Source organism: Coenobita brevimanus, chromosome 21 (genome assembly GCF_032717465.1).
Source record: "Coenobita brevimanus isolate Jiangsu-jjx chromosome 21, ASM3271746v2, whole genome shotgun sequence".
Taxonomy (NCBI): Eukaryota; Metazoa; Arthropoda; class Malacostraca; order Decapoda; family Coenobitidae; genus Coenobita; species Coenobita brevimanus.
In genome coordinates this window covers 3,063,347-3,077,446 of record NC_136974.1, presented here as the reverse complement: position 1 = coordinate 3,077,446, position 14,100 = coordinate 3,063,347, and the positions used below count along the sequence as shown (strand labels likewise).

At 42.8% G+C, this 14,100-nt stretch overlaps 1 protein-coding gene across 1 annotated transcript in view; it reads left to right on the top strand.

The window, feature by feature from the left end:
* The first annotated feature begins 2,045 nt into the window (after positions 1-2,045).
* The window catches only part of LOC145392061 (uncharacterized), a 94,878-nt gene continuing 82,823 nt past the window's right edge, over positions 2,046-14,100 (top strand). The window contains exon 1 of the mRNA XM_080266517.1: positions 2,046-2,119. Within this exon, the coding sequence (XP_080122643.1) occupies positions 2,046-2,119 (74 nt within the window). The remainder of the gene's footprint in view (positions 2,120-14,100) is intronic.

The window sequence follows — 14,100 nt, the reverse complement described above, 5'->3', positions numbered from 1 at the left end:
CCTGTATGCTCACTTTAAGTACCTTGCTAATATCTCCCTTATTTATACCATTCATCCACTTAAAAACCTCAATTAAGTCTCCCTTACTCTACGCCTCTCTAGCGAATGCAGATTTAGTCTTTTCAGTCTGTCTTCATATGACAGGTTCCGGACGTCATGTATCATTTTAGTCATTCTTCTCTGTACATTTTCTAACGAATTAATATCCATTCTATAGTAAGGACACCAAAATTGTACTGCGTAGTCTAAATGTGGCCTTACTAATGCTAGATAAAGTTTCAGTATTACTTTAGATGATCTATTGCTCACGCTTCTCGAAATAAATCCTAGGACCCTATTTGCTTTATTTCTCGCATTAATGCACTGTTGCCTAGGTTTAAGGTCGTTACTAATCATAACTCCTAGATCTCTCTCGCATTCCGATTTGCTAATTTCTTTGTTATCTAAGCTGTATTTAGTATCTCCAATGGTCTTGCCTACGTTAAGTACTTTACATTTTTCAACGTTAAATTCCATTTGCCAAGTTTTAGACCATTTGGACAATGTATCGAGGTCTTTTTGTAAGTAATGGCAATCGTCAGTCGAGTTAATGATACGCCCTATTTTTGTATCGTCGGCAAATTTGCTGATTCTGCTATTGACTCCTAAGTCTAGATCATTTATATATATGATAAATAATAAGGGACCGAGTACTGAACCCTGTGGTACACCGCTAGTTACTAATCCCCAGTCCGACTTAGTTCCATTTATTAATACTCTCTGCTTTCGTCCTTTCAGCCAGGATTCTATCCATTTTAAGATATCGCCGTCTATACCGTGTGCTCGAACCTTTCTAACTAACCTTTCGTGTGGGACTTCATGGATGTTTACTGAAGTCCACTCGAGCACTCTCAGCCTTCTCAGCTTTGTACTGTCTATTTTATACTTTTTTGGACGGGATAGAGACTAGTTTATTATATAGTATTCAAAATGGCCATTTCTTCGGTACAGTTCAGGACAAAAGTTCGCCTAACATTTCACCACATTTTTCTTATCACTATCCTTTGCTGGTCAACAGTCCTTTAAGCTGACAGAGGCTTGCTGTGTTCCTTTGACTAATGAAGGTTCTCTCTCGTGTGAAACGTCAGCAAAGGAAGCGACCAATATGCCCTGTGTGTGAAGTAAACGCAGTATTATTTTAAATCGACTTCTGTCCCTTGCATCACTAACTCTTTGGTTGCATTAAGTATTTATTTAGACATCTTACACATGACTCTACCACCACCTAAATTATTATATTTTCTACTATATTACGTAGCATCGCCACCACCCCATTATCACTGCCATCACCACACTATTATCATTAACCACTACCATCACCACCACACCACACCACACCACACCCCTGCCTCCTGTTCCTCACCCTTCTCCGTGGACCACAAAAGTGCCCAGCTCGTCGCGGTCGGGTCAGTAGCCAGCCAGCAGTGAGAGGCGTAGTACGTGTGCTGCTCCCTCGCACTTGCTCTCACTCGCGCTCCCAAGCACACGTCCGCAGCAGAACACCAACTCAGGAAAAGGAACATATCGCTCAATTTAATGTCATGAACTTTCGTGGCCGTGACATAGTGGCATTTGATCGAGTGACTGAAATTATATAAATAATTAAAATAAATTTGCAAGAGTTTTAACATTTCGGCGATCAAAGAGACGTGCATTGAGCAAAGTCCGCTAATCCAGCTGAAAAACTGTCTTAAGGAAATACCAGTGGACAAAAAGCGTCAACCGCCATTGACAGACAATATTTTGAGTTTTTGCATAGGACTCCAAACCTGACCAAGAAAAAAAACAAAAACAAAAAACAATACCAGCAACTGTCATATGTGAAGCCGCTGCTAACAAGGAAAACAAATAAGCGCATCTCTTAAACAAACAAACGCACACACGTCAGATTCCAAGACTGCGCAAACCCTTTGATATCTTAAGATCGCGCGGGGGGGGAGTCGGAAAAAATACTCCCGAACTTCTTCAGATCGCGCCGCCGACATACCGTGGAAAAGATTCGTAAAATGCGGCGTCATTCAGAGGAGTTCCGGGATCCCGAGACGGCGCAGAGGATAGAGGAGGATAGTAGGATGAATGCGCAAGACTAGTGCAAGGCAAAAGTGGGATGGTGCGCGAGTGAGAAGCAGGGATAGATGGTGAGAGAGACGAAGAGACGGAGACCAGAGGGATGAGGGATGTGTGGTGGTGGTGGTGGAGGTGGTGCAGGTGAGTGGTAGTTGTGGTAGAAGTGTGGGGTAGTTATAGTAGTAGTGATAGGATGTGTGGTGGTAAGGTGTTGTGCGTGAGTGGTTGTTATTGTAGTGGTAGGATGTGTGGTGGTGATGCTGGTATGAGGTATCTGTAGGATGGTTGTAGTGGTAAACTGTGGTAGAAAGTACTGTGATATAGTGGTAGTGGTGGTGCAGGTGTGTGGTAGTTGTGGTAGGAATTGTTGCTGCTATTACGGTGATGGTCGTGGTTGGATTAGTGGTGGTGATGGTCATTGTGGTGTACGTAAGTGGTAGTTGTGGTAGGATGTGCTGTCGCTGTGGTAGTAGGTGGTGGTGGTGCAAGTGAGTGGTAAATGGTAGATGTGGTAGGAAGTTTTAGTGGTGGTATATGTGAGTGGTAGTTGTGGTGGTACAGGTGAGTGGTGGTGGTGAGTCGTACTGGTGGTAATTGTGGCAGGACTTATTGTGGTGGTGGCTGGGCAGGTGTGGTAGATGTGGTAGTAACGTGAAGAATGGTAGCTGTGGTAGGAAGTGACGTAGTGGAGTGGAGTGTGTGTGTGTGTGTGTGTGTGTGTGTGTGTGTGTGTGTGTGATGGGCAGAGGTAGACTAACTCTACCTCTTCAGCTGTCCATCAACTCCCGTGTAAATTAATATGGACATAATTAGCTTTAAGAATACAAGGTGATGCTTAAAAAAAAAAAAAAAAAAAAAAAATATCGGTGGAAACAGATGTCAGAAAGTATTCATGGTGTTAAGGAACGTGTTGGAGAGAGAGAGAGAGAGAGTGAGTGTGTGTGTGTGTGTGTGTGTGTGTGTGTGTGTGTGTGTGTGTGTGTGTGTGTGTGTGTGTGTGTGTGTGTGTGTGATACTATTATTTTTCTTTTGGCTGAGGTGGTGATGTGGTTGGTGTCCGTGATGGTGGTAGTAGTAGTAATAGTAGTAGTAGTAGTAGTAGTAGTGGTGGTGGTGGTGGTTGTAGTGGTGGTATTATTGTTACTATTATTATAATCATATAGTTAGTAGTAGTAATAGTAGTAGTAGTGGTAGTAGTAGTAGTAGTAGTAGTAGTAATGGTAATAGTATTAGTAGCAGTTGTAATTTTGTTGTTATTGCTGTTACTGTTTACTCTTTATAGTACAACTAATACCAAACGCATATCTAATACAATGGTTTATTCTACGTAATACTGACTGGCAAATGCTATAATTACTGCCTTCTCTTTCCTTTTTTTTTTTTTTTTTTTGGGGGGGTAATGGAATACTGTCACGCGGACCGAAGACTGAGAAAGTGTACCGTATTCTCTCTCTCTCTCTCTCTCTCTCTCTCTCTCTCTCTCTCACACACACACACACACACACACACACACACACACACACACACACACACACACACAGAAAGACCGAGAGAGAGAGAGAGAGAGAGAAATTTAATAACACGCAGCCAGAGATTTATATTTACATTCCCACATCCAACACACAAAACATGCACACACACATGTATGTACACAAGTATGAGGGAAGACAGTCACAGTTCTTTTTTACGCACATGCACGTACCCACACTTGCATGATTCTGTGTAGACGAACGTACACACTAATATTCAGTTTGTTTTCACCTAACGGAACTGGCCCACTCTCACTGTCGTGTTGTCATGTAATTCAATAAGCCTTTATGAGCTGGGAATGAGACTCTATTGTAACTATAACCTGTTCACTTTATCTTGACCTAAAACTGCCATCACTCCATCCTGAATGCCGAGTTAAAACAACAGATTAACAGAAAATTATGCTAGTCACGAGGAAGTGCTACAGAAAAACGCAGAGTCGCAGTACTGCCTTTGTCTGCCACTGAGCTACGTAAAATAAGCTGCAAAAAGGAGAAAATCTAGGCCATGATAAAGAGAATGGAGTATTGTCAGGAGCCTCAAGCCTGACTACACCTGGCCATCAACTGATCTGAAAGGGTTAGGGGTGTTCGTGTGGGTAAACAAACGTGCTATAAGTATACACACGTACCAATGTGCCTTCACTTAAACAACTCTGAGATAATGCTGGAGAGACATTCAGCGCACGCGTGTAACTTTGAAATATTTAAGCTGACTAAAGTGACATGAACCTCCATTACTCCACACTCTGTAGTCATGAATAATAATAATAATAATAATAATAATAATAATAATAAAAATAATAACAAATACTCTTCCCAAGACGTACAACTGCAAACTTATCCAGAAAGAACTCAAAGCGCGTATACCCCCGCTAACGCCAATAAAATTTACGATTTATTGCTGGAATTCCTCTTTCCTACCAGCTGAATACTTTTACGGATTTCCACAGTCAATTAATCCTACGGTCTAAGTCTACCCTATTACATAAGATCAGACACCGCATACCACCGCCAACGGCAATGAAATTTGTTATTTTTTCCTGCATTCGGATTCGGATCCACCTTAAAATCTTATCAACACTTTCTTCACCTACTGCCCACCTATGCACCACACCTCAATGAAATACTGTTACAACTTTTTTAGATATCCTCTGCACAAACAGACAGAAGAAACAGACGTAGTTGCATACACAGCATCCGTCCAACTTCGCTGGTGGAGGTAAATATTTATGTACTTCATTTACTTCATAGGAAAGAACGAAACAGAGAGCATTTACTCACAAAACCCAGTGGTGCAATCTCCGAGGCCAACATGCTTCTCAGAACAGCGTGTAGGAATTTCATTTTTGTTCGGGTAAATGTGGAGAGATGTTATTACTGCCGGCAAATGTGCACCCGGCAAAACTATTCGAACACTGTCACCGTCATTCAACACAGCACAGGTAATGAAACATGCAAAACACGCCTATTGAACCTGCAGATATGAAAAATTAATGAGATCTGAGTTGTCAGTATCTTAAGGGCGACCTCCATATATAGGGGAATATCACAGGGTGGTCCATATATAACGCACCTCCTCCACTCCGCCAGGCAATTATTTGTGTGGTGCAGGGACGGCTCATTCAGCGATACCAATGTCTACCCTGCATTATTTATACATTTCCTACTCCTATTGCCACACCCACGCCCACAACAGCAGACTGAGCCTTCCCCGAAAGACATAATATGACTGTTGAAATCCGGGGACGTTGTTTTGGAGCTCTACACACATTTCAGAATATAATGTAAGAGTTCCACAACGTATCGGCTAAAACGGGGAGGGATGTATTTGTCAGCAACTACCTCGCAGCGTGATATACCAACCATGTCATCTATCTATAGTCATAAGCCTTGATTCTGGAAAGGGTGGCCACAAACATGACACCCTCCATGTCACCGTGTCCTCTGCCATCAAGCTGCCCTCTCTCCAGCACATCTCACTCTCTCAAACACATATCTGCTTCATCCCTCTATCTCATCCTCGGTTTCCCCCTTTCCCCTTCCACCTAACACGTACATACTCTTCTCGTCAGTCTCTCAAATCTCCATCCTGTCCAAATGGCCAAACCATCTCAAGAATATTTCTCATAACGATTTCAGTCATACCCACATCAACACAACGTTCCTCCACTTATTTGTCTGTCTGTCTGCCTGTCTCTCCACGTAAACTCACACGCTCCTCTCAGGTAACTCATTCCCACTGTTCTCACTCCTGACTTAGATGACATTAATTCACTGCGCTCATTCACAAACCCATCATACGCATGGACGTACTCTAGGTAGCGTAGGAGGGTTCGTAACTCTCCCTCTTTAGCGATTTATTTAGCACATCATCATACGCCTTTACATGGTCTTGTTAATTATTTATATCGTTGCGGGAGACAGGTGACATGGAGGCGACTTGTTTGTGGCCACCCCTTACGGGATTAAGGCGTCTGGCAATAAATAGATAATAATGTTGACACCGGTAGTTTGCACCATTACGTACAAGACGATACTAAGATGTACGTGCAGAAGAAACCGCTATGGAAGAGGCATTGCGAATTTCCAAAACTACATAGAATACGACCTCCAAATGTTTCTTTCTTACAGTAAGGGACAAAACTTCGCCCACTGTTCCGCCTTGGATATGTCCGCCATTTCTTCCCCGATCCGTCAAGTCCAAGAGCATCATCTATATAGGCACAGAAACACAACAATCTTCTCTCCACTTGGGACTGGCAGCTAGCAAAGAAAAGTGGAGGAGGCGAATGAAAAGAGGAGGAGTGAAGAGAAAAGTGGAGGAGGCGAATGAAAAGTGGAACAGGTGAATGAAAAGTGGAGCAGACGAATGAAAAGTGGAGGAGGCGAATGAAAAGTGGAGGAGGCGTATGAAAAGTGGGGCAGGGGAATGAAAAGTGGAGAAGGGAAGAGCAAAGTGCAGCAGCGAAATCAGAGACGAACTTTTGTACCCACCCATGCATTTTGAAACACAGGACAAAGACTTATGAAATCCATCACTCTATAATCTTACCCTATATAGGTAAGATATAGAGTGATAGATTTCTTTCTCTGCTAGGTCTCTCGCTAAAGCAAAACAGTTCAGCCAGTTCTCATTACATTTCTGAATTTCACTGAGAAAGTAGCCCCTCGAATATAATTTTCATTTTATTGATTACTCTCGCTACCTCCACACGATTACATTCACCTTAAAAGAGAGTTTTCGAACTACTGAAATTAGGTGTACACTGTAGCTTTCTTTAACCCCCCTTTACTCCTAGGATGCTCCCTTCAGCTGAAAAAATCGTCTGAACATAAAATGAATAAAATTAAATATACCTTGTACGTACGACTTAAGATGTACGAATATTTTTGCTTAGTTACTGTACTGACGAAATTACATATATATATATATATATATATATATATATATATATATATATATATATATATATATATATATATATATATATATATATATATATATTGGCAGAAATATTGCTTAGCATCATTTTTTTTTATAGTTACCTAGACTCGCCAAACCTTACCATACTATAAAACATGGCCTGGTTCTCAGCATTGTCACTGGGGACCTGAAAGTAAATTCAACTGTTGCGTTTTATGTTCTAGGGTAAGACTGTGCCTTAAAACGACTCTCTCTCTCTCTCTCTCTCTGTTATATTTTAACAGGCCCATAAACAGTCGATAAGAAGAGGTTGTAATCTGCCATCGGATGTGAGACGGATAAACGCTGATAAAAGTAACACATACTGCACACCCAACTCTCCCCCCCCCTCCCCATCACCTTCTCCCTTCTTTCCCCCTAATAGTTCTCCTTTCTCCCTCCTTTTCCTCCTCCTCCCCCCTTCTCCCTCCCCTTCCTCCCATTCCCTCTCTCCCCTTGTTTCCCTCTCCCACTTCTTAGATTTCCTTATTATCTCTCTTCTCCTCCTCAACTTTTCCCATTCTTCCTTTTCTTCCCCCCTTCCCTTTTCCCATCACCTTCCCCTCCTCCCCATCATTTCTACCCACCCCTACAAAGAGGAGGAAATGCCAAGGGGGGGCAGGGGGAAGAGGGGAAGGGGTAAAGGGGTAATTCATCAACAATACATCAACCTCATATGCTAAGTAGTAACTAGAACGAACCTGTGTAATGCATTGTCTATTTCACCTCCTGGCATACATTCTCTCTCTCTCTCTCTCTCTCTCTCTCTCTCTCTGGTCAAATGCCTCTCCCCTGGGGTCATTAGCCAAGTCACCAGGGGTCAGTCCCTAGAGAGAGAGAAGAGGTGTGTGTGTGTGTGTGTGTGTGTGTGTGTGTGTGTGTGTGTGTGTGTGTGTGTGAGATCTCTCTGGCCTGGTCCATAGAGACTTCCTTAATCCTTTAATTTCTCTCTCTCTCTCTCTCTCTCTCTCACACACACACACACACACACACACACACACTTTAACCCCCCAACGGGAACCACCTTGTCGTGGTGGTGGGGGGTCAAGTTAGTGTGTGTGTGTGTGTGTGTGTGTGTGTGTGTGTGTGTGTGTGTGTGTGTGTGTGTGTGTGTGTGTGTGTGTGTGTGTGTGTGTGTGTGTGTGTGTGTGTACATGATTTTATTGGAAGTCTATCTATCTATAGCCCGACACCCTAATCACGTAAAGGGCGGCTGCAGACAAAACGCCTCCAAGTCCCTCTGTCACCCACCATTTGACTTCTTCTCCTTTCGGCTCTCCCCTTAGGGGTCGCCACAGCGGATCACCCGTCTCCATCTTACTCTGTCTTCTGCATCTTCTTCTCTTACACCTACCACCCGCATGTCCTCCTTCACTACATCCATAAACCTTCTCTTTGGCCTTCCTCTCTTTCTCCTGCCTGGTAACTCCATTTCCAGCATCCTCCTCCCGACATACTCCCCATCCCTCCTCCGCACATGTCCAAACCATCTCAGTCTCGCCTCTCTAGCTTTGTCCCCAAACTGACTTACGTGTGCTGTCCCTCTAATATGTTCATTTCTAATTTTGTCCAACCTCGTCACTCCTAGCGAAAAACGCGACAACTTCAATCCTGCCACCTCCAACTGTGCCTCCTGTCTTTTTGTCAGTGGTACTGTCTCCATTCCGTACAACATGGCTGGCCTTACGACAGTCTTATAAACTTTCCCTTTCATTTCTGCACCCACCATTTGACTGCCCTCCCCCAACTCACTCCCCCCTCCCTCATATACCTCTCAACTCCAGGATGTGTAAATATTTTTCTGTGTGTGTGTGTGTGTGTGAGAGAGAGAGAGAGAGAGAGAGAGAGAGAGAGAGAGAGAGAGAGAGAGAGAGAAAGAGAGAGAGAAATTAAAGGATCAAGGAAGTCTCAAAGGACCAAGCCAGAAATATCATACTTAAAGGATAATCTCTCTCTCTCTCTCTCTGCAATAAAAGCACATTCAGCCTTCGTAAATGAAACACACGCAATGACTCAGCAAAACCCAGCATGACTCAGCACATTACCAATAAGGCATAAATTTGGGCAAGCACATCATAAATTTCACCTTTATAATCTCTCTCTCTCTCTCTCTCTCTCATATGCTAAAACAGAAACAAGCAAATATACGAAATATCATCGTTCATCTCCTTTAACCCCTTCCGCTTGAGGACCTCTCTCTCTCTCTCTCTCTCTCTAATCCCTCAGTAGCCAGGCCATTACATTCAGATTAGGGGAGACGTGTATTACTGAAGATATAAATGGGGAGGGAACGCAATACGCTTATACGTATATATCGGCATGGTGGGCAGGGGAAAGTGGGTTTGCTACACTCATTTCACTCCAACTTGGCCTAAAACTGCCATCTCTGTATCTTGAATCCTGAGCTGTAATGGCAGATTGACACCTGAATATGGTTTTAGTTAAGAAGTGGGATGCAGAGCCGTAACACTGTCTCTTTCTGTCTCCGAACTGCGTGAAATGACCTGTAAGTCGAAAATCTGGCGCCAAGTTAAGGTGAAAAGAGTATAGGAAGGATTAAGGAGGCTTGTACGTTTTGAACTCTAGGAAATACTAATCAGGGAGAGTTAATGGACCGACGGAAGCGAAAGTATGTCATTACACTGGATGGATTATAATTATCTCTTCCAATACGATAACGAGAGATACTTAAAGGATAATCTCTCTCTCTCTCTCTCTCTCTCTCTCTCTCTCTCTCTCTCTCTCTCTCTCTCTCTCTCTCTCTCTATGCTAAAATAAGGACAAGTACATATAAATATCATCGTTTATCTCCTTTCACACCTGCTTGAGGACATTTCACTCACTCTCACTCTCTCTCTCTCTCTCTCTCTCAACAATCCCCATCAAATCACTCCCACAAGACATTCATTGGACCTGCCCCTGCAATAAAAGGTCACAGGTGGGAGTGTAGCTCAGGTGACGGAGATTAATTCAGGGCAGGTACCAGGTGGCCAATCGGTAAGGTGAGAAATATAATGACTTACCGGTTATTTACTAAGTAAATCTAATAAACAGAGACCACGATACATATACCCCTTCAAAAGCGTTTAGAACAAATATTCAAGAGCCGAGATGGTTAAACAACAGATTAAAGTTTCTCATGGGCCAAAGGAAAGGAATATATAGAAAAATAAAGAGGAGAGGAACACGTAAGTAACCGGTAAGCGATTCTGAATAGGAAGTAAAGAGCGAGATACGGAAAGCAAAGCGAGGTTATGAATTTAAGGTTTGTCAAGAATCGAAAGAATACCCCAAGGGCTTTAATCAGTTGTGCAGTACAACAAATAAAAGATAGGACAGGACCTCTCAGAACAGAATCAGGTAACACTATACCAGTGAAGATAAAGAAATGTTCTCAGTCCAAAATAATTATTTCATATCAGTATTCACTAACGAAAATCCAGACCTTATCCCTCAGGCGACAGTTATTCACGATGATAATGTGAAAAATATTCTTAGTAATATAACCATCAGTAAGGACGAAGGATTGAAAGAAATAAGTAAAAACCTCAGAAATCGCCAGGTCCGGACGATATATATGCAAAAATTATAAAGAAAATAAAAAAAGGAAGTATATCAGCCACTTACAACGTTGTTTAATAATTCTTCTGAGTTCAGAAGTTCCACAGAAGCGGAAGACCGCAAACATAGTGGCCATTTTTAAAGAGTGATAAATCAGTTGCTTCGAATTCTCGTCCGATACGTCTAACATTAATAGTTGATAAAATGCGAGTCAGCTTGGCAAATAAAATTAGAGGGCACCTAAAAAGGTTTAATCTCATAAATCAAAATCAGCACGGATTTATGAAGAACGATCGTTCCTTGAAAGCAGTGATAAGAAACAGGGAACTGAGCATGGAAGTGAAAAAGTTACTACATGACAGTATTGTGATACCAACTCTAACGTATGGAAGTGAAGCTTGGACGTTGTTGGAAGGACACAAGTCAAGAGTGAGAGCAGTGGAAATGAGTTATTTAAAAGGAGCCTGTGGAGTCACATGGAGAGACAGGCTGACGAATGAGGATATAAAGGAGCGTTGTGGTGTGGATGTGGATGTGATAGGAAGCGTTATGAGGAACACACTGAGGTGGTTTGGCCATGTGGAGAGGATGGAGGGTGAAAGACTGACGAAGAGAGTGTATGTGAGTGAGGTGGAGGGGGGAAGAGGGAGGGGGAGGCCGAGGATGAGATGAAGAGATGGGCTGGAGAGGTATATGAGAGAAGGGGGTGTGGGTTGGGAGCAGGGCAGTGAAATGGCGGGGGACAGGGTGACGTGGAGGCGATTTGTTTGTGGCCACCCCAAACGGGATTTAGGCGTCTGGCAATAGATAGATAGACAGATAGATCGTGCCTCACACTTTATCATCGTGTTTCGCAGGGGTTTATGAAGCGGTAGATAGCGATAAAGTTTACGATATTATTTATCTTGACTAGTAAAGCTTTCCACAGAGTTCCACACGGAATGTTAGTTAGGAAGGTTAGAAGAAGGCCTTGGGTTAGAGCACACAGTATAGACGGCGATATCTTAAAATGAATACGGTACAATCCTGGCTAAAGGGAAGAAAGAAGTTTTCATAAATTGTACTAAGTCGGATTGGGGATCAGTAACTAGCGGTGTACCGGTACCACAGAGGTCAGTACTCGATCCCTTATTATTTATTATATACATTATGAATAAATAAACCGAAAATTATTATTATTATTATTATTATTACACACGCGCGCGCACATGGGGGGATCATCCTCCTTGTCACTTCATTCCGATGACGTATATTTCACATTTTATTTTCTCCACCTCCATAAGATTATTTTAATATATAATTTTGGAGACTCTTTTTCGACCTGGAGGGGCTAGACACTGCTTTCATTAACCACCTTCACTGCTGTTTTTTTTTTTTTTTTTTTTTTTTTCCCTTGGGCCGGATTTTCGTCCTTTTGTACATCGCACGAAGATCAGTGGCAGAAAAAGACTAGGTTTTGACTCAGTATCTTTTCCGTAGCACTTCTTTGTGACTGGCATCATATACTATTGTTCATCTACGGTTATTAATTCAGAGTTCTAGATGGAGAGGTGGTAATTTTGGGCCAAGTTCGAGTAAAAAGAGTACAGAGCTCCATATCTAAGTTGAATAAAAATTGATTATGAAAACGAACATGCAGTAGCGACAGAAGTAGTAGTAGTAGTAGTAGCTGCAACCCTATGCCCATCTGAACGTGAACCCAGTGAACTGCAGGCCAGAGGAGCCATTCTTCCGCAGTCCACCATCCGCCTTTCGGGTCACAGGGAGGGAGAAAGAGAGACATTTGTATCACCGGGTAGCTTCATCACCCGGGCATATCGGTGCCACCACGCGAGGGTGACGGGTTAAAAGTCCGGAAATAAGCCCTCTGACAGAGTTTACGGTAAGATCCGGGATGCGAGGGTGTTTATAATATCGGTCATTCAGCCTGTTCTTGGAGTGCTCGTGTCAAATTAGAGAAAAAAAACAAAAAGGAAAAACAAAAATAAAATTAAAAGCTCACCAGGAATGAGATTTCCATACTGTCGTGGGGGTTGGGGGCGAATCTCTCTCTCTCTCTCTCTCTCTCTCTCTCTCTCTCTCTCTCTCTCTCTCTCTCTCTCTCTCTCTCCGTACTGTTTCGCAATCAGTATAAAAATTACGTAGATTTCAACAGGATGTGTGGAAGTAATCAAATTGTACAATCAAAGACAAAAGTTCGCCTAATATTTCACCTCTGCTATTGCTCACTTTCCTCTGCTGGCTGATATTCCTAAGCAGTGAGAGGCTTTTAATGTTTCTATGCTTTAAAAAATTATTCTTTCTTGATATAATTCGTCAAGGGGGAAAGTGGCGGACATAACCTGGGTAGGAAGTAGGGGGAGTGTAATAGTACGAGAGCTTTTGTACACACACACACAGGATAGTAGTTTGCTATTATACTAAATTATACTACAGCATTATAGTAAACAGTTTTAGGAATTTATGGAGGGAGGAAGGAGAGGCGAGAGAGTGATAATACAACAAACACGTCATTCTTCTCCCTTCTGTCCCGCTGGTAATTTCAATGCCTGACCAAGGACGAATCCATCCCTTCCACTAAAAGCAAATGTTAAATGTAATGCAAAAGGCCAGAAATGAGTCCTAACTCGGGTACTGGTGGACTGACTGGACTGGAAATTGTTTTAGTCTTCAAGTCAGAGAATTTTAACGGTACTTTTCTCTTACGAAAATTGCGCTACGTTGCGCCGTTTTTGCTGTGTTACGGTAACAACCAAACTACATAAAGAAATCTGATCATTATAATATAGATAGCCAGACGCCTTAATCCAGTAAGGGGTGGCCACAAACAAATCGCCTCCATGCCGCCCTGTCCCCTGCAATTTCGCTGCCTCCCCTCTCATTTACCTCTCTACTCCGCCTCTCCATCTCATCCTCGGTCTCCCCCTCCCTCCTCCCCTCCACCTCACATACTGTAAACCATCCTCTCCACATGGCCAAACCACTTCAGTTTATTTTTCCTAACGCTTTCTATCACATCCACATCCACACCACAACGCCCCTTCACTTCTTCATTTGTCAGTCTACCTCTCCATTAACTCCTCATGCTCCTCTCAAATAACTCATTTCCATTGCTCTCACCTATGACTTGTATCCTTCCAGCAAGGTCTAAGCTTCGTTTCCATACGTGAAGCTTGGACCTTGTTGGAAACATGGTCTAGTGACAGCATCTCACTATACCTTGGCTGGAAGGTCCATCAAGCGAATTTCTGCTGTGGACTGTGATGTTAATGCAGGAAAAAAGTAGTGGAACGAGTATCCTTTGGTAGAATTATACCCACCTCATTCTGGAACCTGAGAAGATGCAACTGGGTGTATACCTGTGGCTAGTAGACTAACTTATCCACCTCCACGTGACCTAGAGATTTCGTAGCATTCTCTCCTCCGCGATTTATTCTT